Source organism: Balaenoptera ricei, chromosome 4, assembly GCF_028023285.1.
Source record: "Balaenoptera ricei isolate mBalRic1 chromosome 4, mBalRic1.hap2, whole genome shotgun sequence".
NCBI classification, from domain to species: domain Eukaryota; kingdom Metazoa; phylum Chordata; class Mammalia; order Artiodactyla; family Balaenopteridae; genus Balaenoptera; species Balaenoptera ricei.
In genome coordinates, this window is record NC_082642.1 from 160,930,090 (window position 1) to 160,956,132 (window position 26,043).

Below are 26,043 nucleotides of genomic sequence, written 5' to 3' on the forward strand. Positions count from 1 at the left end.
GGGAGGGGGTCAGCATCAACCCAGCTCCGGATCGAAGGACAGAGAGGACCTGGGGTGAAGCCCAGAACGGAGGAGCCGGTGCTCCCGGGCTTTCACCTGACGAAACTGCCACCCCCAGCACCCCGCTTCTCCCCCAGAAACAAGCCAGACGAGGGTCCTCATTTTTGTCAGTTTTTTTAAAAAAGGAACAGAGCATCGTTTACAACGAAAGTACCTGGACAACTGCAGATGTCACAGTTCAGCCACAGGCTCCGGAACACGGCCCCCACCCCCAGGGCCCGGGACACCCCGTGGGCACCGGGTCCCCCGGGCTCGCGTCTGGGACCACCTTGCCATTTCCCCGGGACAAGGGGGTGAAAGCAGAGAGGTCTGGCGGGCACGTGGACCCCCCACTGGCCACGTGTAGGCAGGGACAGCAAACCAGCCCCCGGTGGCCGGGCAGCTGCCTGGGCGTCCCCGGGAGGCCGCGGGTCATGGCCAGGGCGTGAAGCAGGGCTGAGGGGTGCCCTGCTCGAGGTGAGCCAAGGACCCCTGCGGAGGCTGGAGGCCCCTGAGGCATGGGTCTCGGGGACAGAGCACCGGGGTCCCGTCAGTCACCAGCGCCACAATCTGACGATGTGGACGATGCTGGAAACCCGTCCGCTGACACCCAGATGACAGGCAGCTGCTGGGGACGTGTCAGCTCTGAGGTCAAGGCCCAGGCTCGGCTGCCTCTGGCGTCAGGAACCTGGCCGCTCACCGGCCAGGAGAGCAGGCCAGGCAGGGTCAGGCCTTGGCCTCGGGCTGCTCCCCCACGGCCCACACGCCGTCCTCTGGGGCGGGCCTGTCCTGCACGGCCTGCTCCTGCACCGGGCTCATCAGCTCCTGGGCCGGCGGCAGGGGCTGGTGGCGGCCCTGTCGGAAGTGGCGCAGGCCCGACAGCAAGGCCGCAAGGACATAGGCGACAAACAGCACCAGGAAGTACACAAAGTAGATGAGGAACTGGAACAGAGAGGGTGCAGGTGAGGCGGGCGGGGGCACCCCCCCCCACGGCCCTCCTGCTCAGAGGCCAGGGGAGCACGCACAGCAAAGGGGGTGGGCACCCAGGGGTCATGGAGGTGGCAGCAGGGCCCAGCCTTCACCCACCCAGCGGAGCTTCTGCAAACCCAGCACTTCTGCGCCTCCGCCATCTGCCCCGTAGCACTTTGATCACCTCATGTGACAGCAAATGCACACTTGGCTCTGGGGCCAAGTCCTCACGGAGGACACCTGTGCGGGCGGAGGCTGGTGGAGAACAGGCCACCCAGGTCTCCCGGCCCCCGCAGCCCCCATGGCCCCAGGGCAGGGCAGCCCCGCACCCCAGGACCAGTGAAGCTGCAGAGCGGTGACACACAGGGAGGAGCGCCCAGCACACGGGAAACTCCCCCCGATTCTCAGACCGCAGGGGGCAGGGGGTCCAGGGTGGTCTCCTTCGTGTGTGGGCCAGACGAGCGTGAGTTCCACCCACGGCCCCGGAGCTCAGCTGCCCCAGGTGGTCTCCCCGAGGACCCCTCAGCACTGCATGCTCAGCCCTTCTAGGAAAGCTCATTTTCAGAAGCAAAACCAGGAAATGAAACGTCGGGGACTTGGCTTCCGGGAAGATGGAGCTGGCCTGACTTGCCTGTTCCTCGCAAGTACGATTAAAACCCTGGACACTGCACAGACAACACACAGAAGGTGACTCTGAAAAGTGGATGGGGGCAGACTAGCTGGGACCTTGGAATCTAAAGAGCCCCACGGCAATGTGTTCCCTGGGCTTTTTTTCTTTCTGCTGCAAGTATTTTTAAAGGAACCAAAGAAGCCCACAAACAAGAAATGCCAGGAAACACAGAAGAAAACACTCAACAAAAGCTGCTCCGACCAAAGGATCAGGAGAGGGACCACCACCCCACCCAGCAGGACAGGACACTGATGAATGGGAACCACTCTCCTCCAGCCAGACCCCACCCTCGTGACCCAGGCTGTAAAACCTCCCACCCCTGTCGGGTGGGGTTGGTCAGGGCCCAGTGGGGAGCTGGAATGTTCACCCCCACAGGGACCACATGGAAAGGCTGGACTTTCACCCCCACCAGGTGGTGCCCCCCCTCCCTGAAGAGTCAGGACTTTTACCCCACCCAGCAGCAGTGAGAATGCCCCTCCCCCACCAGTGTCACTGGAGGCCACGTGGGGAGCAGTAATGAGGCACCCGTGGCCCTCCTGACCACTGCAGGCCATGTGGGGAGCTGGCACTCCCTTCCTTGCCCAGCAGTAAGGAGAAGCCCCACCCCACCCCTCAGTGTGAGGAGGGCTGAGTGGGGAGCCTAGAATTCCACCCCACCTGGCTATAATGAGGTGCATGCCCCTAGTCCTCTGCTAGGCTGGTGTCAGGAGAAGCTAGCTAAAACAGAAGGATTAAATAAGAGCCAGAGTCTCATAACATAATAGCCAAAATGTACAGGCTTCATTAAAAAAAAAATCACTCAGCATACTTAGAACCACAAAGATCTCTGAATGAATGAAATACAATCAACAGACACTCACACCAAGATGACAGAGGTGTTAAAGTTATCCAAGAAGGATTTTAAAGTAGCCATCATAAAAATGCTTCAACAAGCAATAACAAACATGTTTGAGACAAATGAAAAAAGTCTCAGAAAAGAAACAGAAGATATAAAGAAGAAAAGTTACAATTGAAAAATATAATAACCAAAATAAATACTCAGCAAATGGTCTCAACAACAGAATGGAGGGCACAGAGAAAAGAATCAGTGAACTGGAAGATGGAACAATAGAAATCACCAAATCTGAACAACAAAGAGAAAACAGATGGGGAAAAAAGCAGAGCCTCATTCTCCAGGGGACAAAATGTAACACTGTGTCATGGGTGTAAAATAAGAAGAAAGAAAAAGAATGGGGCTGAAAAAGTACTTGAGGAAATAATGACTGGGAAAACTTCCCAAGTCTGGCAAGGGACATAAACCTATAGATTCAAGAAGCTGAGAGAACCCCAAACAAGACAACACCCCCCAAATCAGACCAACACACACCATATTCAAATTTTTGAAAGCTAAAGACAAAGAAAAAGGAAATATCTTGAAAGCAGCCAGAAAAAAAATGACACCTTAAGGGAAAAATAATTAGAACGACAGTGGATTTTTCATCAGAAACCAGGAAGGCCACAAGGAAATGACAAATTTTTCTCATACTTGAAAAATTCAGGAATGAAAAATAAATCAAGACATTCTCAGATAAAGAAAAACTAAAAGAACAATTTGTCACCGGCAGACCTGCCTTAGAAGAATGCTTAAAGGAGGTTCTCTAAACAGAAAGTAAATGATAAGAAACTTGGAACATCAGGAAGGAGAAAGAACACAGTGATCAAAATTGTGGGTAAATAGACTTTCCTTCTCTTCAGTTTCCTAAATGTTTGACAGCTGGAGCAAAACTTAATATCCTATCTTAGGTGGCTCTAATGGTATATAGAAAAAATAAGTAAGACATTTGTACTTAAACAGTAGAGAGAAAGGTGACCTAAAGGAGGTGAGATTTCAATACTTCACTACAACTGGCCATTTAATACACAAAGCAACCATCAAAAAAGTCACCATGAAAGATACACTCAAAAATACAACAGATAAACCAAAATGAAATTCTGAAGAATCTGTAAATAATCTATGAGAAGGCACAAAAAAAGAAAACAGAAACAAAAGGCAGAGAGAATAAAAAGAAAACAAAAAATGAAATGGCAGACATAAGGACTAATACATCAACAATTACACTAAATATAAATGGTCTAAATAAACCAATTAAAGACAGATATTGGCAGAGTGGATTAAAAAAACATGACAACCATATGCTATCTACAAGAAACTCAGGTATAACAATACAGTCAAGTTAAAAGTAAAAGGATGTAAGATAGTATGTCATGTAAACATTAACCAAAGGAAAGCAGAATGGCTATATTAATATCAGGTAAAGTAGACTTCAGAGAAAAGAAAATGACCACAGGCAGAGAAGAACATTATATAATGATAAAAGGCTCGATCCACCAAGGCATCCAGTGTATGTGTATGCAACAGAGAGCTGCAAAAACATGAAGCAAAAACACGACAGAATTGCAAGGAGAAATAGACAAAGTCACAATTATAAATGGAAAACTCAACACCCCTTCTCAACAACAGGCCAGACAAAAAAATCCATAAGGATAGAGAAGAAAGCAATACCACCATCGACTATAGGACCTAATTGATATTTATGCAACACTCCACCCCAAAACAGCAGAATTCACATTCTTTTCAAGTGTACATGAAGCTTATAACAAGATAGATCATGTCCTGGCCCCTAAAACAAACCTCAACAAATTATAAGAATTGAAATAATACAGATTGTGTTCTCTGATCACAATAGAACATAATCAAAATAGAAATCAATAACAGAAAGATAACAGGAAAATATCAAAACACTTGGAAAATAAACAACACATTTTGAAATAATCATAGGTCAACTAGAAAGTATGAAAGGAGATAGAAATACATAGAAATGAATGAAAAAGAAAATACAACATATCAAAATCTGTGGGGTGTAGCTAAAGCAGGCTGAGAAGGAAATGTATAGCAATAAATGGAAATATTAGAAAAGAAAATTCTCATATGATTTATCTAAGCTCCCATCTAAAGAACCTAGAAAAAGATGAGCAAAATAAATCCAAAGCAAGTAGAAAGAAGGAAATAATAAGGATAAAAGTTCTAGCAAGTAACAGTAAGGCAAGAAAAATAAATAAAAAGCATTAAAAAAAAAGACCTCCCAGAACTAATAAGTGACCTCAGCAAGACTATACAAGGTTAACTCACAAATATCAGTGTATTTCTTATACAGGCAGACCTCAGAGATATTGTTCAGTTCCGAACCACCGCAATAAAGTAAATACTGCAATAAAGCAAGTCACACAAATTTTTTGGTTTCCCAGTGCATATAATAATTATGTTTATGCTATACTATAGTCTATTAAGTGTGCAATAGCATTATGTCTAAAAAAAAACAATGTGCATACCTTAAGAAAAATACTTTATTGCTAAAAAATGCTAACTATCATCTGACGATGCAGGGTTGCCACAAACCTTCAACTTGTAAAAAAGTCCATATCTGTGAAGCACAATAAAGTGAAGTACAATAAAATGAGGTCTGCCTGTACTAGCAGTGGACACCTGGACACTGTTATGAACTGAACTGTATCCCTCCAAAATTCATTTGTTGAAGCCCTAAGCCCCAGTGTGACTGTATTTAGAGATGGGGTCTTTCAGGAATGATTAAGGTTAAATGAGGTCATGAGGGTGGGACACTAATCCAGTAGGACTCCTTATAAGAGAGAGACACCAGGAGTGCACACCCACCGAGGAAAGATCACATGAGGACACAAGGAGAAGACAGCTGTCTGCATGCTGAGGAGAGAGGCCTCAGGAGAAACCAAACCTGCTGACACCTTGATCTCAGACTTCCAGCCTCCAGACTGTTAGAGAATAAATTTCTGCTGCATAAACTACCCAGTCTGTGATATTTTGTTATGGCAGCCCTAGAAGATTAATGCATACACCAAAATTATAAATACAGTATCATTTACAATTGCTCAAAAAAACACTGAACTTCTTAGGAATAAATCTAACAAAACATGCACAGCACTACAGTACTTGCATGTTGAAAACTACAAAATGCTGAAAAAAATCAAAGTTCTAAATAAATGGAGAGACATACCATGTTCACAGGTTGGAAGATTCAACATAATAAAAGATGTCAATTCTCCCAATATTGATAAACAGGCTTAATGCAATTCCTAGCAAAAGCCCAGCAAAAATCTTTGTAGATATACACATGATTACTCTAAAATTTATAGGGAAAGGCAAAGAAACTATAATAGCTAAAATAATTTCTTTTTAAATTTCAAAGTTGGAGGAATCAGTGTACCAAATTTCAAAAACGTACCACCTAGCTACACAAGCAGGATAGCGTGGTGATGGAGGGAGGGTAGGCACATAGCTCAACGGAACAGACAGCCCAGAAACAGACTCACGCAAGTGGTGGAAAGCAATTCAGTCTTTTCAACAAATGGTGCTAGAGCAACCAGACATCCACAGACAAAGGAATGAAATGTTGTAAGCTTCACACCTTACACAAAAATTAACTCAAAACAGGTCACAGACTTAGATGTTGGGGAAAATCTTTGGGACCCAGGGCCAAAGAGTTATTATATGTGACACCAAAACTAAGATCCACAAAAGGACAAATGAATAAATCAGACCTCATCAAAATTAAAAACTTATGTTGCAAACAACCCTATTAGGAAGATGAGATGGTGAGCTACGAGCAGGGAGAAGACTTTGCAAAGCACACATCCAACAAAGGACTACTGCCTAGAATAAACAGACATTCTCAAACCTCAAGTGAAAAAACAAAGGAGCCAATTAGGAAATGGGCAGAAAAGTGAAGGAACACTTCACCGAAGAGGATGTACAGACGGCAGCTGCACGTGGGGAGAAGAGCATCACAGCCACCAGGGAAAAGCAAGTGAAAACCCCAGGGGTCAACAGCGCTCCACACCGTTCGGAATGGCCGAACAGAAATGGTGACCCCCGAAAGCTGATGAGAATGCGGAGAAGCCGGGTCCCTCAGGCATGGCCAGTGGGAACGTAACATGGTGCAGCGACCGCGGAAAACAGCCTGGCAGCCATCACGTGACCCAACAACCGTACTTCAGGGCATTTATCCAGAGAGATGGAAATCTGGGTTCACACAAAAAGCTATAAACAAATGTTTAGAGCAGCCCCCAACTGGATAAAGCCAGGGCTCTTGGCGGAGAGTGGGTAAATGGGCCGTGGTCCAGCCACCGCGGAGCCCCATGCAGCAAAGGACCGGAGCGAAGTAGCCACGCATCTCCAGGACTTGGGCTGAGTGGGGAAGGCAATCCCGACTCACAGCTGCAGGGTCCCACTCTCGCGATGACAACGCTATAGAAATGGGGGGCAGACCGCGGTGGCCAGGGGTCGGGGAGGAGGCAGGGTGGGGGCCCGGTGTGGCCGCGGGGGGCAGGGAGGGATGCGCCCGTCTCGACTGTGCGTGGTCCGCACCCCGAGAGTGCCCGCACCGCAGACCTGCAGGACGTGACCGGTGGGGAGGCTGGGCCCGCACCAGGTACGTGGGTCTTTGCATCACCTGTTACCCCACAGGTGAGTGTGTGGTGACCCAGAAGTAGAGTTCAACTTAAAATACAAGCCAGCCCAGGCCAGCTCCCTGCATGCTCCGTGCTGGTTCTCACCACCGGCTCCGCCCCACCCTCACCACCCAGGACGGAGGGAAAGGGCACCCGGAGCACCGCACGCGGGAAAGGTGAGTAGGATGAGCTGGGGTGACTTTCCTTCTGGACGCCACCAGGATTTCTAACTACGAACAAACCTCTAGAGTTACCTTTTAACCAGGAAATTAATCCAGCAGGAAAAAAAATCAATATATTGTTGTCAGCTTGACCCAACGTGGCCAGAAGCTGTCACGTGGAAGGGGCTGGGGCCAGGTCAGGCGAGGAAGGCCCAGCCCCTGGGCCTCTCGGAAGCCCCGCTGCCCAGAGCCGGGACACCCAGGGCTCCAGGGAGGGAGAGGCTCCCCCAGGTGCTGGGGCCCCTCCCAGGGCAGCTGGACGGCCGCCAGGCAAGGCCCCACGCAAAGGCCAGGGGACAACATGCTCCCCTGCGGAGGCCACCGCTCTGGGGGAGAGGCCTCCCCTGGAGGGTCCCCGGTGAAGGAGGCCCCAGCCCGCCACCTCTGGACGACAGGCCTTGTGCTCTCCGGACAACCCTTCCCGCCCGCCCCGTAGGTGCAGCTGCACATGCACCTGTGGACCTGAGTCCAGCCTGGCCACCCTGCTCAGCCACGGTCCCCAGTGTTCAGCCTGGGGCGGATGGGGCAGTGTCCCTGGAGGGCCCCACTGGTGACCAAGGGCCAAGACCTGCCTGCCCATGTGGACACGAAGGGCCAGAGGCTCTGATGTCCTTCACCCAAATGGATTTCCAAACCCCATCCAAAAAGCCAGTTTCTGAACAAGAGGGTCTCTCATGCCCGGAACTTCTTCCTGGCCAGCTTTGGGATCACCAAGGCACCTCGGACAGAGGGCTGGGACTTCTCCACGGAGCCAACCAAGCCCCAGGGAGGTCTGGGCTCCCAGCAGATGGAGGCTGTGTCCCACAGGCAGAGGGCGGGGCAGGATCCCCGGGGAGCCCGGTGACAATCCCTCCCACGGGACCATCCTCTGGCTAATTCCCCGCTCACTCAAGAGTGGTCCCGCCCTGGGTGAGGCCACCGGGAGTCACATGCCCGAGCGGCCCCCAGTCTCACAGCAAACAGGAATTCTCAAGTTCTTCTTGGAAGACCAAGGACCCGCCTAGGACTGGACGGAGGGAGGGGACGGGAAAGGGGCCAGCACGCGCCAACGTCAACCCCACGAGCTCCACTCTCCGCTGCCCTCCACAGAGGAGACAGACAGCTGTCACGTGAGCCAGGACCCATCACAGGCAGGGACCTGAACGAGGGCACAGGGAATGCTCGGCCATGCCTCTGTCCCTCCTGGGACCTCAGCCAGTGCAGGGGGCGCCCAGGGCCGGTGCGAGCGCCTCCAGAGCGACCTGCACCCAGGATGGCCCTGGAGGCCCCAGAGGTCTCACCACACTCGACCGCGCATGCCCACCGCACCGCCCAGATGCGGGCGGCATTTACAGCCCCCAACTCAGCCCTGGCAGGGAGCCGCACGGGCTGGATCGTGGCCCCCTGCCACCTGGCCCTCTGACCCTTCCCTCCCTGCTCCCGCTCAGTCCAGAGGGTCTGGATGGAGACGCCCCACCCTCAGCAGGTCTGTGGTCTGGGTCCCGGGAAAGGCAACACCACTGGCTGGGTGGCCACCAGGAGGCCTGGCCAGGACACGCCCCAGAGCCTTCCCTCCTCAAGGAAGTGAGCCCAAAACGGGGGCTCACCTGAGAGTGGACTGGGAGGCCCAGGCCCCGCTTGTCGGAGACAACGAGGGTGATGATGGTCTTGAGAACAGTGGCGAGGAACGTGTTGACTCCGAAGACGAGGGCGCGGAGCTCTTGAGAAAGAGAAGACGCGATCTGAAAACTTAACGGGGAAGCGGCCGACTCAGACTCAGCTGGGGGCGAGAGGCACGCACAGGCGCAGAGGGCCCAGGGGCGGGGCAGCGCCCCTGGGCCACCAGGAACAGCCGCGGGGGACAGGCGAGACCCGCCCAGTGCCCAGGCTGCCCACCGCTCCGGGGCTGCGTCCTGAGCCGGCAAATCCTCCCGCAATGACTCACAAAGCGAGTGCAAAACCAGGTGCAGAAGGCAACCTCGGGAGATGCTTAAAGTCTCCTGGTACTCCAGTACAGAGTAAGTCATAATCACCACAGGGTTCCCAGAAAATCAGCCTCATGAGAGCAGGGCATTAACAGACAGGGCACTGCACGGAGAGGGCATGAGGAAAAGTCCGGAATTAAAGTCCTTTGTCGTTAAACGATTCAGTAAATTATAGGAAGAACCGTAAAACAAATAAAGAAGGTAAGAGGAATTAGTACGATCAGAGCCTGCAGTGCTCTGCAAAGAAATTAACATTTGAACGTACTTCCAATTAAAAGCCCCAAAGTGCCTTTAAAAAAAAAAAAGAAAAAACTGATCAAGAAGTGTCCTGAAGTTCTGAAGAATAAATGAACAAAAATACCCAAGAAGCCTCTAAAGAGAATGACCGAGGAGCTTCTGCTGGGGGGCTCAGGGGGAGGGGACAGTACACGAAGTGCCAGGATGAGCAGTCATGTGACAAACGGCGCACTAACTGAGACAGGAGGTGGATCAAAGGTCCCTGATGACAGATTAAGTCCTGGGAAGCGGGAGCTGGGCCAGGTCCCGCCGGCACAGGCAGAACGCCACACCACACACACAACTGACTCAGGTAGTGCTGCACGAACACCGAGAGTTGGATTAAAGAAAACGGCAACACATAATAAAAGGCTCCTATCACATGTGGTAGATGTAAGCGCACTGCAGATAATCAGGAAAAAAGAAATCCTAGCAGAAAAAGAAGCCACAGGTATAAACTGGGCAGGACGCCAGGGAAAGGCAAGTGGCCCGCGGGCCGCCCTCCACCACCCGCAGGGGCTGTGTGCCTGCCTGGACAGCGCCTGCAACATCTCTGACACCCCCTTCCAAAGCCCGTGTCCCCTGACCTGGCGGTTCCCTTCCAGGACCCACCTGAGGCCATTATCAGAATTTGGGAAGAAAAATGTAGGTGAGAGGGTGTGGCTCCCATGTCGTCTGTCACAGGAAGGTACCGGGGACAGGGGCCTTGTCACCGGAGGACCGAGGACACTGCCCTCTGACACGGAGCCGCAAGGTTACGAGGGGCAGGGGTGCAGGGTGACCCCGGCTCGCTCCAAGCAGCCCAACGCCCATGTCAGCCACGGGGGCTGGGGTCTGAGGGGGTCTGCTGTCTCCTTCACGCCTTTCTGCCTCACATTTGACCTTTTCTGCATTGTATCGGATCTTTCTGCCACGAACACCTATGGCTTTTACAATTGACAAGAACACGCGAGACACTACGTGGTCCTGGGAGAAGTGAGGGAAAGACACCCACGGCTCTGGCGCCCATTCCGAAACGCTGACAGTGACAGGACAGGTGGGACGTTTACAGGCTGAGCGTCAGGAGGGGAGGACACAGTGTCCAGTCTGCGCGGAAGTCCAGGCCACAGCCATGGCCACGGGGGCAGGGGGGCATTAGGAGCAGAAATCAAGAGAGCAGGGCCAGGGTAGTCGGGGTGTCTGGGCAGCACTGGCCCTGAGGGGGAGGAAAGGAAGGACGCAGCCCAGGGCAGGCGAGGGACGCTGGGTGCCGGGCGCTCCTGTGAGACGGCTCAGGGGAATCAGGCCACCACACTGTGGGGCGACGGCTGCAGAGGGTCAGGAGTCCGAGGACACGCCCTGAGCTCAACACCAGGCAGGGACAGATCTCGCTGGGCGTGACCGGAGCGGACAGTCCAAGTGGGGAGGGAGGTGCCCCCAGGGAGACGGGGCTAGGAGGGGAGCTAGGGCCACATAGCTGGGGACAATGACAGGCCACCTGCCAGGTGCAGGAGGTGTAAGCGTGTGTCCTGAGCACGTGTGCTGTGTGTGGCAGGAGGGCATGTTATGGTGTGAACACATATGGTGTGAGCATGTGTCTGGGGTGAACACATGGTGTGCGTGTGCAGCTTCGTGAGAGGTCCAGTTCAAAGGGTGTACGAGGGTGTCAGAAGCCAGCAAGATGCGGGCTGAGGAAGGTTCTGGAAGGCACGGGTCGTCGGCAGGCAGCTCCCGGGACGTCCCTGAGCCAGTGCTGGAGCATCCCCAGGAGCGTGAGGAACACAAGGGCATCAGGGGAAGGGCTCCCCCAGGCAGGAGGCGATCTGGGTCACCCAGCCACTCTTGGGCTGTGAGCCACCGTGCCCAGCAGTGGGAGTGGGAGGGGATGGGAATGACCCAAGATGGGACAGCAGGGCCAGGAGACTGGAAGAAAGGGCTTCCCGAGGTCCGGTCCCTGTGGACACTGTGGCTCGAGGGGGGAGCAAAGAGGACGCCCACATGGCTCCTTGCCCAGCCTTCCGATCCTGGTGGCCAGGACGGGGCACGCTGTGGACAAGTGGGGCCCTGGCTAAAGGCACCCAGGGCTCACACGCCTCGTGATGTGAGTGACGCGCCAGCACACCTGCTCCGCGCTGCCTGGCACATACCCCTGCTGCTCCCCATGGAACCTTCTGGAAGGAGGTCTCTCGACACACACAGTGCACGACCCTCCAGCTGCCCACCCTCGGCTCCAGTCTTTCGGGAGTCTCCTGCCAGCAGTCCCACATGGCCACCCCGCACCAGCCCGACTCACGTGGCAATGGGCACCAGGAGCTGGTGGGAGCCACGGAAGAGCACGAAGGCCGAGTAGCACAGCCAGATGTTGCTAGTCTTGTACATGAGGAAGATGAGCCCAGCCTGCAGCACCGTCACCACCGCGATGATCAGCTTAGCCCACAGCGCCCAACGGATCCTCACGAAGCCGGCGGCAAAGGAGGTGATGGCACCTGGGGAGACAAGACGCGTCAGCGCTGTCCTCGCCCTCACGGTCACCACCGTCTGGGTGAGGCAGGCGGGGCGTACCGAGCAGAGTGGAGGCGGCATCTGCCCCACCGTTGTAGACCCTTGTGGTGTCCGTGGTGGGGTTGACCACGTTCCACAGGATGTGCACGTAGTAGACGATCAGGTAGTAGCCGGCGGAGTTGAAGACCCACCAGAGGGACCAGAGGCGCAGCTGCGGCAGCCGCGCGGTGTGGCCCAGCTCGCGGAGCATGTGCGCGAGCGCCGAGTCCCGCCAGGAGGCCAGCAGCTGGCCCGGCTTCCCACCCGTGGGCTGAACTTGGCCCAGGTTCATCCGGTCCAGCTCGGAGGGCGAGGCCCCGGCACAGGCGGGCGCTCCGCGGTTGAAGAAGAGGCTGCGCTTGGGGCGCTTCAGGAAGAGCGTGAGGACCAGGCTGAAGGCGAGGAAAGCCAGCGAGATGTAGTTGAGCGTGGAGAAGGGGATCCTGCCCACCGTGACCAGCAGCTGGCCCAGCACCGAGCTGGTGAAGACGCCCAGCAGCACGGAGGCCCGCGAGTAGCCGGCCATGCGCTGGTAGCAGGCGGGGGGCACCAGTGAGAAGATGTAGGAGGAGTAGGCGATGCGGGCCGCCATGGTGATGCTGAAGAAGAACTCCATGAACTGCATGTGCAGCACAGACGAGCCGAACAGCAGCAGGAGCCACACGGACACGTAGCTCAGGCCCTGCAGCAGCAGCACCGGCTTGTAGCGCAGGTAGTCGGTCAGCAGGAAGACGGGCACCAGCACTGCCAGGTAGGAGTAAGACAGCACCGGCGTGATCTCGTTGGTGACCTGCAGGACAGCAGGCGTGTGACCCCAAGCCTCTGGAGCGCCAGTCGCCCATCACGTCTACCGGACTTGGCCGGGTGCCTGGGAGCCCCACCCGGACCCCACGCACCCCTTTACCGTGGCGCCCCACCAGGACTACGTGGGGAGCGCCGTCCTCCAAAGACGTGCAGCCCGTTAAGACTGTCCAGGGCAGCCAGGGAAATGGAGAAAAGCACAGCCCGACCTCCAGACCGTGCTCTACCCTGACCTCATCCCCCACGGGCGTGCTTCTCAGACAGCAGCTCGGTGCTGACACACGCAGAGAGCTGGTAGGTACGCTGAAAATAATCAGTAACTACATGCTAAGCCATGCTGATCCAGGCTTGTTTGTTTCTAACGAAATAAAAACATGATATGATTTCCCCTTAAGTCTACCAATACAGAAAACAGAGCTGTGACCAATCTACACTCATGCTGGCCGCCAATGAAGGCCTTCAGTGGCCGGTCCCACTCGGTCCCAGGGCACAGGGGATGCAGGAGAGGACTGGGCCCTCAATCCCCCTTTGCCAGGCAAGACTAGGGGCATGCGTCCACAGGAGCCAGGGCTCCCGGCTCCACCAACGGAGCTGCCCGCAGCCTCGGCCATTCAGCTCTCCACTCAAAGAGGGCTGGCCCAGCAGGACGCTCCCTCCTGGGCACACAGGGCAGAGGCCAGAGCCACAGACCCACTTGGGACGACAGCCAGATGTGCCCCTGGCTGCCCAGGAAGGGCCATCCTGGACCCACCTGGGCCCAGCCCCCAGCAAGAGGTCCCAGCTCACAAGAGGCCCAGGTCCCTGGCCTCGGGCCCTCCCTGGGGGATGGACACGGGACGCACCTTGTGCTCAGAGCCTCTCCAAAGGCCCAGGTGGGTTTTCAGCAGGTGGCCCCTCACAGGGGCTGCACCAGACCCCATCTGACACCTCCCAGGGGCTCCAACTGACCCCACCCAGGGATTCCACCTGACCCTGCCCAGGGCCCGGCCATGGCTCAGATCAGCCAGGGCAGCACCAGGTGAGCCTCGGGCCTTGTTGGGCTCTCAGAGGCTTTGGCCTCCCTTGGGTCCTACCTGACTCAGGGCACTAACCTTGACTCAGGCCTGACCACCTGCTAACACCATGGGGCGATCCCTGCGCCAGCCCAGGGGGCCCTCAGCCCTGCAAGGCCAGCAGGCACCAAGGCCCACTTTACAGATGCTACCAAAGACCCAGAGCCAAGCCCAGGCCAGCACGTGGGGCCCAGCCACGCCCACCGCTTAGCGGCCAGCTCCCCTGTGGGTTTCTGCAGCCCTCGAATCTGTCCACCCACGATGTGCCACCTGACCAGCCAGCCCCAGGGCAGTGCTTCCCAGTGTGTGCCCAGGACCCCAGGCTGGCACGCACACCCACCACCTCCAGGGCTCCCCTGCCTGGTGGCCTCCTGCACCACATGCCCACCAGAAGCCATGGCTGACCCCAAAGGCTGTGGTCCCCCAAACACCGAGCACTAATGGCCCCAGGACAGTCCAAGACAGTATTGGTGCAAGTCCGTCCCCGGGGCAGGATGAGTAACCAGCGCTGGTCCCAGAGCCACGGGGGCCGGCTGCAGGGGTCAGAGCCTTGTTTATGGAAAATTCCTGGAACATCAAACCATCTCTCAGTTAGCTGACGAAACCTCTTGGCAGATGGCTTGCACAGCTGCAAGGGCCACGGGGTCAGAGCTGAGGGAGACCAGTTGGGCTTTCCCTCCCGCTGCCGCTGCCCACACTTCTCAGGCTGGGCAAGCACGCAGGCCAGGCGAGAGGCTGACCCGTGCCACACCTGTGAAGCGCTGGGAGCACAGGCACCCACAAAGTCCCTGGGGCAGGTGGCACGAGGACGGCCTCCTACTGGCCTTGGTCCAGCATCGCTGGGCCATGTTCCCAACACCTCGGTTTGGACGGGCCGGGTCCAGGCTGAGGGGCAGGATGCGGGAGCTGGGCCCAGGTCACGACCCAGGTGGCTTCAGGGCAGCAGCTGCTCTGAAGTCAGGAGGCCTGGCTGGGGCCCCACAGCAGCCAGGACCAGGACGGGGCACCGTGGGCCCTGAGGACCGGCAGGACCAGGGGAGCAGGGCAGGGCCAGGCCAGAGGGGCCCTGAATTCCAAGAGCAGCCCCAAGAGCCAACACCTGGCAGCACCCAGAGGGGCGCTGAGTCCTGCCTGATAGGGAAGCGAGGACAGGACAGGGGCCACCACGGAGGATCCCGCCAGAACGGGCGGCGTCAGCCATGGGCTTGGAAGGACTGCTGTGTGAAGCGCCCTTCACACAGCAGGGGTCGTGATGTGAAGGGCACGGGTCATCATGGAGGGGGGTGGGGGCATGGCCCAACCCAGGCAGCTCAGATGCAGAGGAATCACAGGCCCAAGGGCGCAAAGCAAAGCTCGGACCCTCCGGGAGGTGCTTCACGAACCGGGGGTGGCGGCATGTGGGGCAACACTCAGCACAAACCAAAAGGAAAATCCGGCAGAATTAAAAGGTGAAGCTGAGGCATAAAAGGACACGGCAAGCAGGGAGGAGGCCCGCGCAGACAGGAGAAGCCGCTGCCCACAGGCGGTGGATCCCGCCAGCGCCAGGAGTCCGCCAGGCACAGGAAGGCAGGCGCCCGCAGGGAGGGGGAGACTGGCCGAGGCCTCACTCCAGGGACAGCCAGGAACACGGGACCGCGGCAGAAATCGAGGAAATGCAAACCCGGCAACAAGCTCTTCCGTCTATCAGATGGGCAGAAACTCAACAGCGCCTCACGGGTGCTGGCCCGAGGAGCTGGAAGCAGCCTCACGCTGCAGGGGGTCACGGCAGGAAGCCACCGGCAGCAGCGTTTCCCCCAGGGACGAGCTGGTGACCCCGGAGACCCCTGGAGCAGGGGAGGGCAGGCCCTCTGTGGTTTGAGGTCCTGGGTGCAAGTTGGGCAGCACCAGCCTGAATCTGTGTGGGAGGGCCACAGACCCGCCGGGCTCTTCCCAGACAGGCCTCTGCCTTCCTCTGGTCACGTCCAACGCCTGGTGGGTGGCTTAATTTCTGCAACCTACTGTTTAATCGGTTACCGAGTGAGCTAAGAGGGCAGGTGGGGGGAGCTCATGACAGGTTTTCCTTCTTGTTATTTTCACGGAGCTTCCCACTCACTCCTACGTCATCTCCGCAGTGGAAGACGGCCCCTCGCAGAACAGAGTGGTGTCCAGGGAACCGGCCAATCAGCGAGCGAGGGATGTGCCAGACCGGCTGCTCGAGGGAGGCAAGCCCCCACCCCGGACTCACCCGGGAAGTGACCCCTCTGGCTGCAGTGCTGGCCGTGCGGTCAGACAGTCACACACACACAGCTTTGAGCCTGTGCACGCGGCCGAGGCACCCCGCTGTGTCCATTTTCCAAGAGGGCTACCTTGAGGGGACAGGCCTCATCTGCACGGCAACTCCATGTGACTTAATTCTGGGGTCGGTGAGGGGTTGGGGCCGAGCTCTGGGCCAGGGAGAGGCAGGGGTTCCCTGAAGAAATCAAGTGGGAAATCCCGGTGGGACCCAACGGGGGCCAGCGACAGTGACAGGGGGTGTGGAGGCCGGCGGCCACCCTGGAGGGGACAGACAGGGCTGGCGGGCCGGGGCCAGGCTCTGGGGCGGCGGGCGGCCCTCAGGCAGGACGAGCAGGGGTGGTGACCACAGCCCTGACCGTGAGCTTCATCAACCAACGGCCTCTGCGCCCTTCTGATTTGTTTTACTTTATGGAGACAGAAACCGGGAGGGACACTAGCTGCCTGTTGCTGCTTCTACGCCACGTTTGACCCCAGAGACCCGCCGGGTATAAGCTTATTAGTCAGGTTCCAATGAGATCCTTTGTCCTTGTTCTGAGCAAAAGTCAAATCCCTTCCGTAATCCCTTTGGGCAAACAGGTCTCTGCTGGAAGCAAGGGCCCAGCGGGCGGGCGGGGGCCCCCTTGAGCTCTCCCCTCAGAGGCCCACGGCAGGCATGGACCCCTCTGCCGGACCCGCCGTCCCTCTAACCGCGGGGACCTGGCAGCCGCCAGCGCCCGCAGCCCGAGCAGCCCCCGCACTCCAGCCCGGCCCGCCCACACGCGCGCCCACGTGCCTGCTTCTGCGTGAAGTTCTTGTCGGGGCCCAGGAGGTAGGGCGTGATGAAGCTCTCCCCGGGCCGCATCTGGGACATGAAGCCGTAGAAGCAGAGGCAGAACGCCAGGCTCCACCAGGACTGCAGCTTGTGGCCCGGCCTGGGATCCGCCGGCACCTGCTTCTCCACCTCCAGGCCGGAGAGCGCCATACTGCCCAGGCCCCCGACGGCCCTGCAGGAGACCGAAGGGGACGCTGTACCTGGGAAGGAGAGCCAGAGTCAGGGCGGCTCAGCAGACAGCTCGCAGCCGTCTCCCGCCTCCGGAAACTTGGCTGCAAAGGGCTCCTCCCCCCGTCATTCAATCGGGCTCTATCTCACACGGTGGAGAGGCCCCAGCCCCAGCCCCAGCCCCAGCCCCAGCCCCAGTCCCAGCCCCGTGGTCCAACCTGGAGCTTGTGGCGATCCAGGAGCCAGGCCACGCTGTCACCACTTCTGGGGGCTCCAGGGCTGCAGCTCCCATAGAGTGGCTGCCAACCACGTGGGGCCCACAAATGTTAAGCAACGAAAACTAAATGCAATTTAAGAGCCAGGTCCCCGGGGACACTGGGCTCCTCTCACGCGCTCACGGCGCCGGCTGCGATTGCTGCGCCGCGTGCACCTCCCCCGCAAGGTCTGACCGCCTGCTTCTCACGGTGCCACAGCACCTGGCGTGTCCAAGTGCCAGACCCAGAGGAGGAGCAGTCCCGCCCGCGATGGCCCAGAGGACGTGGCAGACGAGGACCTGCCAGGCCAGCCACACACCAGACCACAGTACAGGGGTCAGTGACGGGGGCAGAGAACCCCCAGGGGCCACCGAGGGCAGAGTAAGACTTCACCCCAGTACCGTGATTTCAGCACAGGCCTGGGCCTCGCTCAGCAAGGGGAACTACCACAGTCAGATGCGCCCGGCTGTTCTTCTTTCCTCCTGTGTTTATTTCTGGGACTGCGGGAAAATGGGGGGCTGCTGTGTGACAGCAGTAAACCCCCTGAAGAAGCTGCGGCTGGCAGGTTTGTTTGTGAAGCTACAATGAGGGGCAGGGTAGGGGTGAGGGGGGCAACAGTGGCCCAGGAGTTACAGGGTCCTAGGTCCCAACGTTCTCGAGGGCCAAGCGAAACACCAGCTAGGACGGGGGCTGGAAGCCGGCCCCTCCCCCCGGCACCCCTCCCCCTGGGAGGTGTGGCCCACCAAGAGCACACAGGCCAAATGGCTCCAGCAGAAAGACTCTGATGTTTGGGGCGGGGGGTGCACACATGGCCCCCCACTCCAGCCCCAGGAGTCCGCCAAGTTCACTCTCCCACTCCCGGGGCGCTGCCCCCTGGGTGCCAGAAAAATGCACACTCGCAGCCAGCTAAGCACCCAGCGTGGGGTGAACAGCCAAGAATTTACAAAGCCCAGGGTCCCCAGGAGTGGGCCCCCACCTTCCCTGTCCCCCAGGGGCTTGGGGGCCCCTGCTCCTGGCCCCCCTGTTCTGAAGGAGATGACAGAGGCTTCCTTACCTGGCGTCCCCCGAATCCCGGGGCGGAAGTCTCAGACACCAGAACCCAGCAAGCTCACCAGCTTCTTCTTTCTACTTCCTGGACTCCCATGGCTTCTGAAACCCCAAGGCGGTGCTTCTGAGACTCCAGTGAGAGCCTGTCAGAAGTTTGTCTGAAGGTCTCGGACACACCCCAGGACTCTGCACCCTGACACGGGCCCCGGACATGCCCAAGCAGGTGACCGAGCTCGCAGCGAGCTGCTGCCTCGGGATTTCCCGCTGGTCACCGGTAAGAGCTCCGCCTCCAGTATCTCGGGCCAACACCACAGTCCCGCCTCCACCGACACGCAGATGGGCCCCAGGGCCCCGGCGCCCAGCCCTGAGGGTCCCAGGAGTCCTCCAGGGTTACAACACAGTGGTGGACCACCGCCGTCCCCAGAAGCAAGGACATGCAAGGGTCCACACCCTGCAATGGCCAGGGAGCTGGTGGGGGGCGGGTAGGGGGCAGTGTCTGCTGACACCCGGGGAGCAGGGCTGAAGGGACGGGGTTTACATGGGGTCTCAGGGAGTGTCCCACGAGCTGCGCCCCCTCCCTCCCAGCCCCACCCCTACCATCTGGGGACGCTGTGCTCAGTGCTGGAGTCCCTCACCTTCCTCCTGAGTTACGGGACAGCTGGAAGGAAGGAGGGGCCTCCCCCCAGCCAGCAGGGAGAAACCCAGGCCTCCTCTGCTCTTGGATCACAGGAAGCAAAGGGCCAAGGGCTCACGTTGGGCTCACGTGCGCACTGTCTCGCCTCTGGGCTGCAGCCCATTGGCTGGCGGGTCTTCCAGGCTGCACGGGGAGCCTTTTACCTGCTGTCTCCAAAAACATCTGCTCAAGGAGCCCCTGAGCCTCAGGCCTGCCACCCAGCAGGGGTGGCCGAAGGAAGGCAGCCTTCTCACCGGGGCTGGGAAGGGCCGTCACGCGCGCCAGAAAGAGGGCCTCCAACTACCTCTGTGCTTCTCACTCAGCCCGGGTGCCAGGGACCCGCTCTCCAAGGACGCGAGTGAAGATGCCCACCCTGGACAAAGGCAGCCGCCTATCCTAGGAAACCTCTACCGCCCCGTGGCGGCCCAGTGACCCCTGGAGCCCGGCCTCCCCCTGCCCCGTGCCAGGGAAGCAGAAACAGCAGTGAGGATGCCGAGACGCACAGAAGGTACCAGACCCTGCAGGGCTCCCTTCAGAAATGGCCACTTTCATTCCTGCTTGACGTTTTTTCCTGAGCGTTGCTTTAAAATCTGTCCCTTCCACCCACATAAGGCGCTCCTCCAACTTCTTGTGGGGGGCACAGTCCTGGGCCTGCCCTTCACCAGCACCCCTGGCTCCCCACGGTGAGAAGGCCCCTGCAGGGGCACCCAGGGCAGAACTGCGGGGAGGGGGCCGCAAGGCAGCGCTGACCTCTGTCACCCGTCACAGGCGGAAATGCCCCTACAGGCCTCACTGAAGAGAGAAGGGCCAGGCCTCAAGGAGCCGGCACTGCGGCCGCTGCGGGACCACCACCCGGGGCCGTGATCGGTGGCACTGATCCGAACTAAAGGGACACCCGCCACACCAGGCCGGGCCCACTTTGGAAGGTGCGTTCCCTCCCACACTTGGCTCCGCACCACCGGACGCGCTTCCCAAAGCTTCCAAAACAGGCGGAGGGCTGCCAGCTCATGGGCCCGTGGCTGGACTGCAGGGTCACGGGGAGTTGCTTGGCCCCATCCCGGGAGCACGGGCTGCCACACAGGAGCAGCAGGGCCCCAGGGAGGAGAGGCCACCTGTACTGGGGCCTGGGATGGGGGTGCGGAGGAAAGGGCGGACGCCGAGCCGGGTTCTTCCCTAGCGAGGTTGGGCCCCCAGCAGGGAGCTCCGAGGACTACGGCTCTGGCACCGTGGGCAGCCTGGGAGGCAGCTGCTGCTTCTAGATGCATTCCGGAGTTCTGAGCTGGCCCAGATTCCAACCTGTATTCTGAGACCTGCGGCCGGGGATCCCCACATGGCGAGGAACCCCATGAACACACGTGTGTGCCTGGCGGATACCTGGACACTCAGGACAAGTGTTTCGGATAGGACCCGGGGGATAGCTTTCCTCCCGCAGACGTGTAGAGCGTCCCACTGCTCTGGACCGTCTCCAGCGCTGGCCTCCAACAGCGCCAGGAGCTGCTCCAAGGGGAAGTTGTTCACAACTACAGACTCCGGGTGCAGGAAACAACAGTGCCTTGGCTGGAGACCAGAAGCGCACCGGGGGCTTCTCCACAGGCCCGCGCGGAGACCGAACGTGACAGACGCTTGGAGCGTGCGCCTAGGTTCCCACATGGGGCGAGACTGCACGTGGGACTCACCGCCCCTTCACTCAGCGCCAGCGCCCCCGCGCCCAGCCCGCGCCAGGGGCCCGTGCCCCCTGTGCTCTCCCCGGGCCCCAAAGCCCCCGGCCCCCGTCCACCCGACACTCGGAGCGCGTGCACCCCCGCGCTCCTCCCGCAGCCCCCGGTCCTCGGCCCCGGAGCTCCTGCAGACAGGGGAGCCCCGCTACCTGAGCGCTCGCGGCCTCCGCTGCTTGGCGCTAGAAGGGACCACACTGCCCACAATGCCCCGCGGCGGCGCGCTTCCGGGAGGCTGGGGGAGGGGGCGCACCTGGTCCCGCCCCCGCCGCACGTCAACGCCGACAGCAGTTGCACGGTCTCTGACGCGCGCCCCACCGTGGCACCCGAGGTCCCCGCGGGACGGGCGCAGCAGCCCCGCGCGCACGCCCCGCGCCCTGGGACTCAGTCCCCACCCCAGCCCACCGCGTCGCCGCCCCCGATCATGCGCCCCTGGCCGCCCAGCGCGGGCGACTCCCCGTGCGTCCACACGCCCGGCCGCACCCTCCGGAGCCCCCTCCCGAGCTCCTCGCGCGCCCCAGGCGCCTACCCCCTCAGCGCCTGGCTCTGGTCATACTGATCACAGCTCGGGGTTGTGCTGGAGGCCTCCGGGAACGGACCTGGACAGAGACGCGTCCCCCCGCGCCCCGCAAGCTGTGACCGCCCCTCGACGAGTGCAGACCCCCTGAATTATGCACAGCCTGTCCCGCCGCCACCCTGTGCCTTTTCTTTTCGGTTCATCCATTCTGAGATGCTCCTTTCTTAGCCAGCCCGCAAACTCAAGCCAGGGGCGTGGGTCCCTGAGCCAGGCAGGACAGGACTGTGGCGTTGGAAGGGGCCCCCTCCCCCCACGCAGGCGTCTGTGCGGATCACCCTGACCCACGCTCGCTCTGGTGGTTGACTGGGAACTCCAACAAGGCACAGGCTCAGCCTTCCCGAGGGACGAAGCGTAAATTGGGAGATGGGCACAAAGACAAAGGGATGGACCAGAGGTCTGTTTGGACCTAGCAGAAGGTCCCCTGGAGGGATCCCAGGAAGGGAACAGGCCAATGTCTCTCCCCGCTCCTCATGGCAGGACCGCCCCCCCGGACTTGACCTGTCTGGTGCAGTGAGGCCCGTGACAGTGAGGGAGGCCGGCCTCTGAGTCATGGCAGGGAAGTTGCGGTGCCCAGGCTGTGACCCTCAGGCTGGAGCAGTGGGAAGCAGCCCCTGTGGCAGCCCCGCTGCTCCCCACTCCTCACTACTGGGAGAGGGAGAACCTGGAGGCTGGCCTCACAACCTCAGAAAGTGGCTACGCCCTCCTGCTGCCCTAAAGGATGGCACAAAGGAGCGTGGCCACGGGGCACCTAGCACCAGTGAGCCATTGCCATTGGCCAAGTCTGGGAACGGGCCCAGACCAGCAGTGCGGCCCCTTGGGGAGCAGGACGGACAGCACCCTGGGACCGGGACAGGAAGGGTGGGCCCCCGTGGCACACACAGGTGTGCACAGGTGTGCAGAGAGCAGCTGCCCCCGAGCAGGCCCACAGTGAGGATCGGAGCTCCGTCCCCCAAGTCCCTCACCCGGTGGTCTCTCTCGGGCATGTGGGCCTGCATTGAGCCCGAGTAACAGAGCCCAAGCCTCGCCCTGATCCCTGGCCACACAAAGCTCAGGGATCCTGCATTAGCTGGGCCCGGGGCGGGGTGGAGGGGTCACTGGCCCGAAGTGGGGCTCAGGTGGGCTCAGCCGGCTGGGGCTGCAGTGTCTGGCTGGGCCACGGTGCCCAGCAGCACCCCATGGGCATTGTCACCAGGAGGCCGCTCCTCCGTGGGAAGAGGGAAGGGCTTCCAGAGTCCAGGATGTGATCCTGCTGCCAGGAGCAGCCTGGACGCCAGGACACAGGGTCCCAGAGGCCCCGCAGGTGCAGCTGGCTGGAAAGTGGGATTGCCAAGCAGAGAGACGTGCAGAAACAAGTGGCTTGGGGGCGAGCGGTCATTTTGGGGGATGGATCTTGTGCTTCAGTCATCGTAGCTTTAAGTGGTTCTCTTGGCTTTAACAGTCTATTCGTCAGATGTTTACGTGCCGGCTCCTCGCAGGATTGGGGTAGCTGCCGCGGGGGTCGCGGAGGGAGCGACAGTTGGCCCCTGGGTGGACCCATGGTCGGGAGGGGTCAGGATGGGCCCGGCAGCGCTGAACCTCAGCCTCACCAGCCTGCAGGCTCCAGTCACGCGTGCTCACAGAGATGTTCAGGGTCTACTGCCCCGCGAGACCCCTCCCCTCTCAAAGGGGAGGTCAGGCGCGCTCAGCAGTTGTCATGAATGACAGCCCCCAGCCCGTACCTGGCCCACCCAGCCCTGTCTCCCCACGACGGGGTGCCCCAGCCTGTCAGCTCCAGGCGTCCCCAGCTCACCACCTCCTGGGACCCCCCCCAGAGTGTATCCCATCCCCCTTCCATCCCCTCCCCCTCCACCACCGGGTAGAGCCCCACACCCCAAGTCCAGGTTGCTTACTGCCGTCCAGGCCAGCCTGCCGGGGTCCCAGTCCCGGCACGACTCCCCCTGGGAGGACTTCAAGGGAGGCTCATCTTTGGGGGTCCGTGGCGTCCAGTCTCCCAAAGGGCTTCTCCCAGGCTTCGGGGGGTGGATGGTGGACTTCTCCCCGCTGCCAGCTCCTACCCAGGCCCCTCGGGCTCTGCGGGGACACCCTGGCCTAACCCAGGGAAATGGTCCATCCCTGAAAGGAGGGCCCAGGGATGGGCTGTGGGGGCGGCCTTGAGCTGCGCCGAGGAGAGAGTGGGGAAGGAATGGGATCTTCACAAACCGGAGGAGCTGACTGTCCTCGACTGCAAAATGCGCAACAACGGGGGACAGAAAGGAGACAGGAGCCAAGGCGACCCGGGCTGAGTGAGAGCAGACTGAGAGGTGTGGGAGCATGGAGAGAAGGAGGAGGGAGGGGTAGAGAAGGAGGAGGGAGGGGGAGAGAAGGAGGAGGGAGGGAGAGAGATGGAGAGACACAGAGAGACCGGGGGTGGGGACCAGGACATACCGGCGGTGCTCAGCGCGGGAGGGACACAGGGCCCTGGACCCGCCCAGCACACCTGGGCTGCCCCAGGCTCAGGGCCCCTTGGGGAGCCTGTGGCCTCTGGCCTAGTCGGCGAGTGGGATGGACCGTGCCTTCCCCCAAGCCTCGGCCTCGGTATCATGTGTCACCTCTGGAAGCAAGGCTGAGACCAGATGCCAGCACACATAGGGACATGCACACATGGGCACACACGCATGCCACAGGCACCCCAACAAGCACCTTCTGGAAAGATTCCCTCAAAGGCACCCAAGGACGCATCCACCGCAGGGTCAGGCCAGGGGCCCAGGCTCTCGCCCTGAGGCACCGGTCTGCACGACGGATCGGCCCCGAGCGTCCTGCTGCCTCGCATCCTGAACATCTGTTCAGCCCTCACCAACGAAGTGTGTACTGCGGTCTCTGGTGCCCAGAGAACTTGGATGAGGACTTCAGGAGGATTGCGGCCACCCACAGGAAGAGGGACTTGGGAGTCAGGGCGCCTCTGAGGCTTAGGGCCCACAGTCGTGGGCAGCATTACTTTCAGATGGAGACCAGGAATGTCCGCACTGGGGGTTCAGGACGTCAGGGAAGGGGCCTTGTCCTCCCCCAGGGGAGTAATGGATGCTTGAGCGCCCTCGGCTCCACTCCAGGGTCACGGAGCCTCTGGCTGGCGGGGTTGTGTCAGGACAGGAGCAAACAAGCTGAGACATGTCAGCCGAGGTGGGTGCCGGGCTGTTGGGAACAGAGGTCTCTTTGAAGGTGCACGTGGCCCGGGGGAGGTGGAGGAGTCATCGCCCCTTGGCTTTGGCCCGTGGATGACAGGCGATAACAGGCAGAGGTCTGAACTATGCACTGAGGTGGGACTTGCCCTGCCCACTCCTGCCTCTCACCCAGACCCCGCCTTGTGCAGAAGTTCTAAGAGTCACATGGTATTGCACCGGGTACAGGAATATGCAGGGAGGATGTGGCCACATCCAGCCATGGAGGGGACGCTGGCTCTTGTGGCCAAACTCAAGAGATCCCCATGGAACATGCATAGTGAGTGTGTAGAAGACTGAAGTCCCACTATGAGCAATTTTGATACTATTTTTTATATAAAGTACAGTATGCATAGAGAGAATAGACATTTTTTTCCCCAAAATCCCATGGAAAAGTTTAAAAGATGACCCAAAATCAAGCTGCAAATCAAAGCACATACCAATTTCAAAAAATGAAAACTCGCTTAGGCCATATTCTCAGATCTTAACTTCATAAAACTAAATATTAATGATAACGAAAAAGCAATCAAATCTGACTGGTTGAAAATTTTCAATCGTTCTTCCAAGTGAGCCACAGGTCGAAGAGGAAATCAGGCTCCTGTGGATAAACACCCATCACCAACGTGGGTGGGGCCCGGACAAAGGGCCCCAGGAGAATTCCCTGTTAGATCATGTTCATCGCTTCCTGGCTGTACTATTAAAACGAAAGAAACATAGCAGTTAACTCAGAAGGTAGAACAAAAATGGAACAAAATGAACAAAAGAAAGTAAAAAAAGAATGAAATACGGAGAAAAACAGAAATTCATTAACTGGAAAGCAAATAAAACTTGATTCTTTAAAAATCCAAAAGAGAGTTCCTCAAAAAATTAAAATAACATGGCGTAGGGAATGCTTGTCAAATGCTTGTCAATCTGACCAAGAAACACAGTAAAAACAAATGTCCCCACTGGGCTGGAGGACGGTGCTCACAGGTGGGGGCCTGTGCACAGCCCCTCCCCCTGAGTGTGACAACTGAGGGAGACCACGACGTCTGGCAAAACCTCAGTCTGCAGACACACTGCCTCTTCATTTAATGCAGTTCTGCTCCAGATCTCAGGAGGAGCTGTCTGTTTTATGAAACTTGGCAAATAAAATTTAAGTTCATTTCTAAGACTAAATAAGACAAAATAGCCAAGGAAACTCCAAGGAGAAGAGCCCTTCATAACTCACTTCCACATGGCAGTGGTGTCAGCAGTGGATCCAGCACGTGGAGGGGGCAGGGGAGGACCCCCGGCTGCGGCTCAGGTAGGGGTCCCCA

General features: G+C 58.5%; 1 protein-coding gene across 9 annotated transcripts; it reads right to left on the reverse strand.

Annotated features, from left to right (window-relative positions):
* Nucleotides 1–158: 158 nt before the first annotated feature.
* On the reverse strand, nt 159–21,187 carry SLC19A1 (solute carrier family 19 member 1). Of its 9 annotated transcripts, XM_059921729.1 has the most exons (9): nt 21,127–21,149; nt 20,634–20,753; nt 18,594–18,688; nt 17,504–17,584; nt 17,079–17,289; nt 12,201–12,969; nt 11,932–12,124; nt 9,006–9,147; nt 159–981 (listed from the first exon to the last, which is right to left on the reverse strand). In XM_059921729.1, the coding sequence occupies exons 4-9, from the start codon at nt 17,575–17,577 to the stop codon at nt 766–768; spliced, it is 1,605 nt and encodes a 534-aa protein (XP_059777712.1). In that variant the 5' UTR covers nt 17,578–17,584; nt 18,594–18,688; nt 20,634–20,753; nt 21,127–21,149; the 3' UTR covers nt 159–765. The 9 variants fall into 9 exon arrangements, with proteins under 9 accessions (XP_059777712.1, XP_059777710.1, XP_059777714.1 ...); XM_059921727.1 differs by lacking the exon at nt 20,634–20,753 and having other exon boundaries at nt 21,127–21,187; XM_059921731.1 differs by lacking the exon at nt 20,634–20,753 and having other exon boundaries at nt 18,594–18,685; nt 21,127–21,143.
* Nucleotides 21,188–26,043: the final 4,856 nt, after the last annotated feature.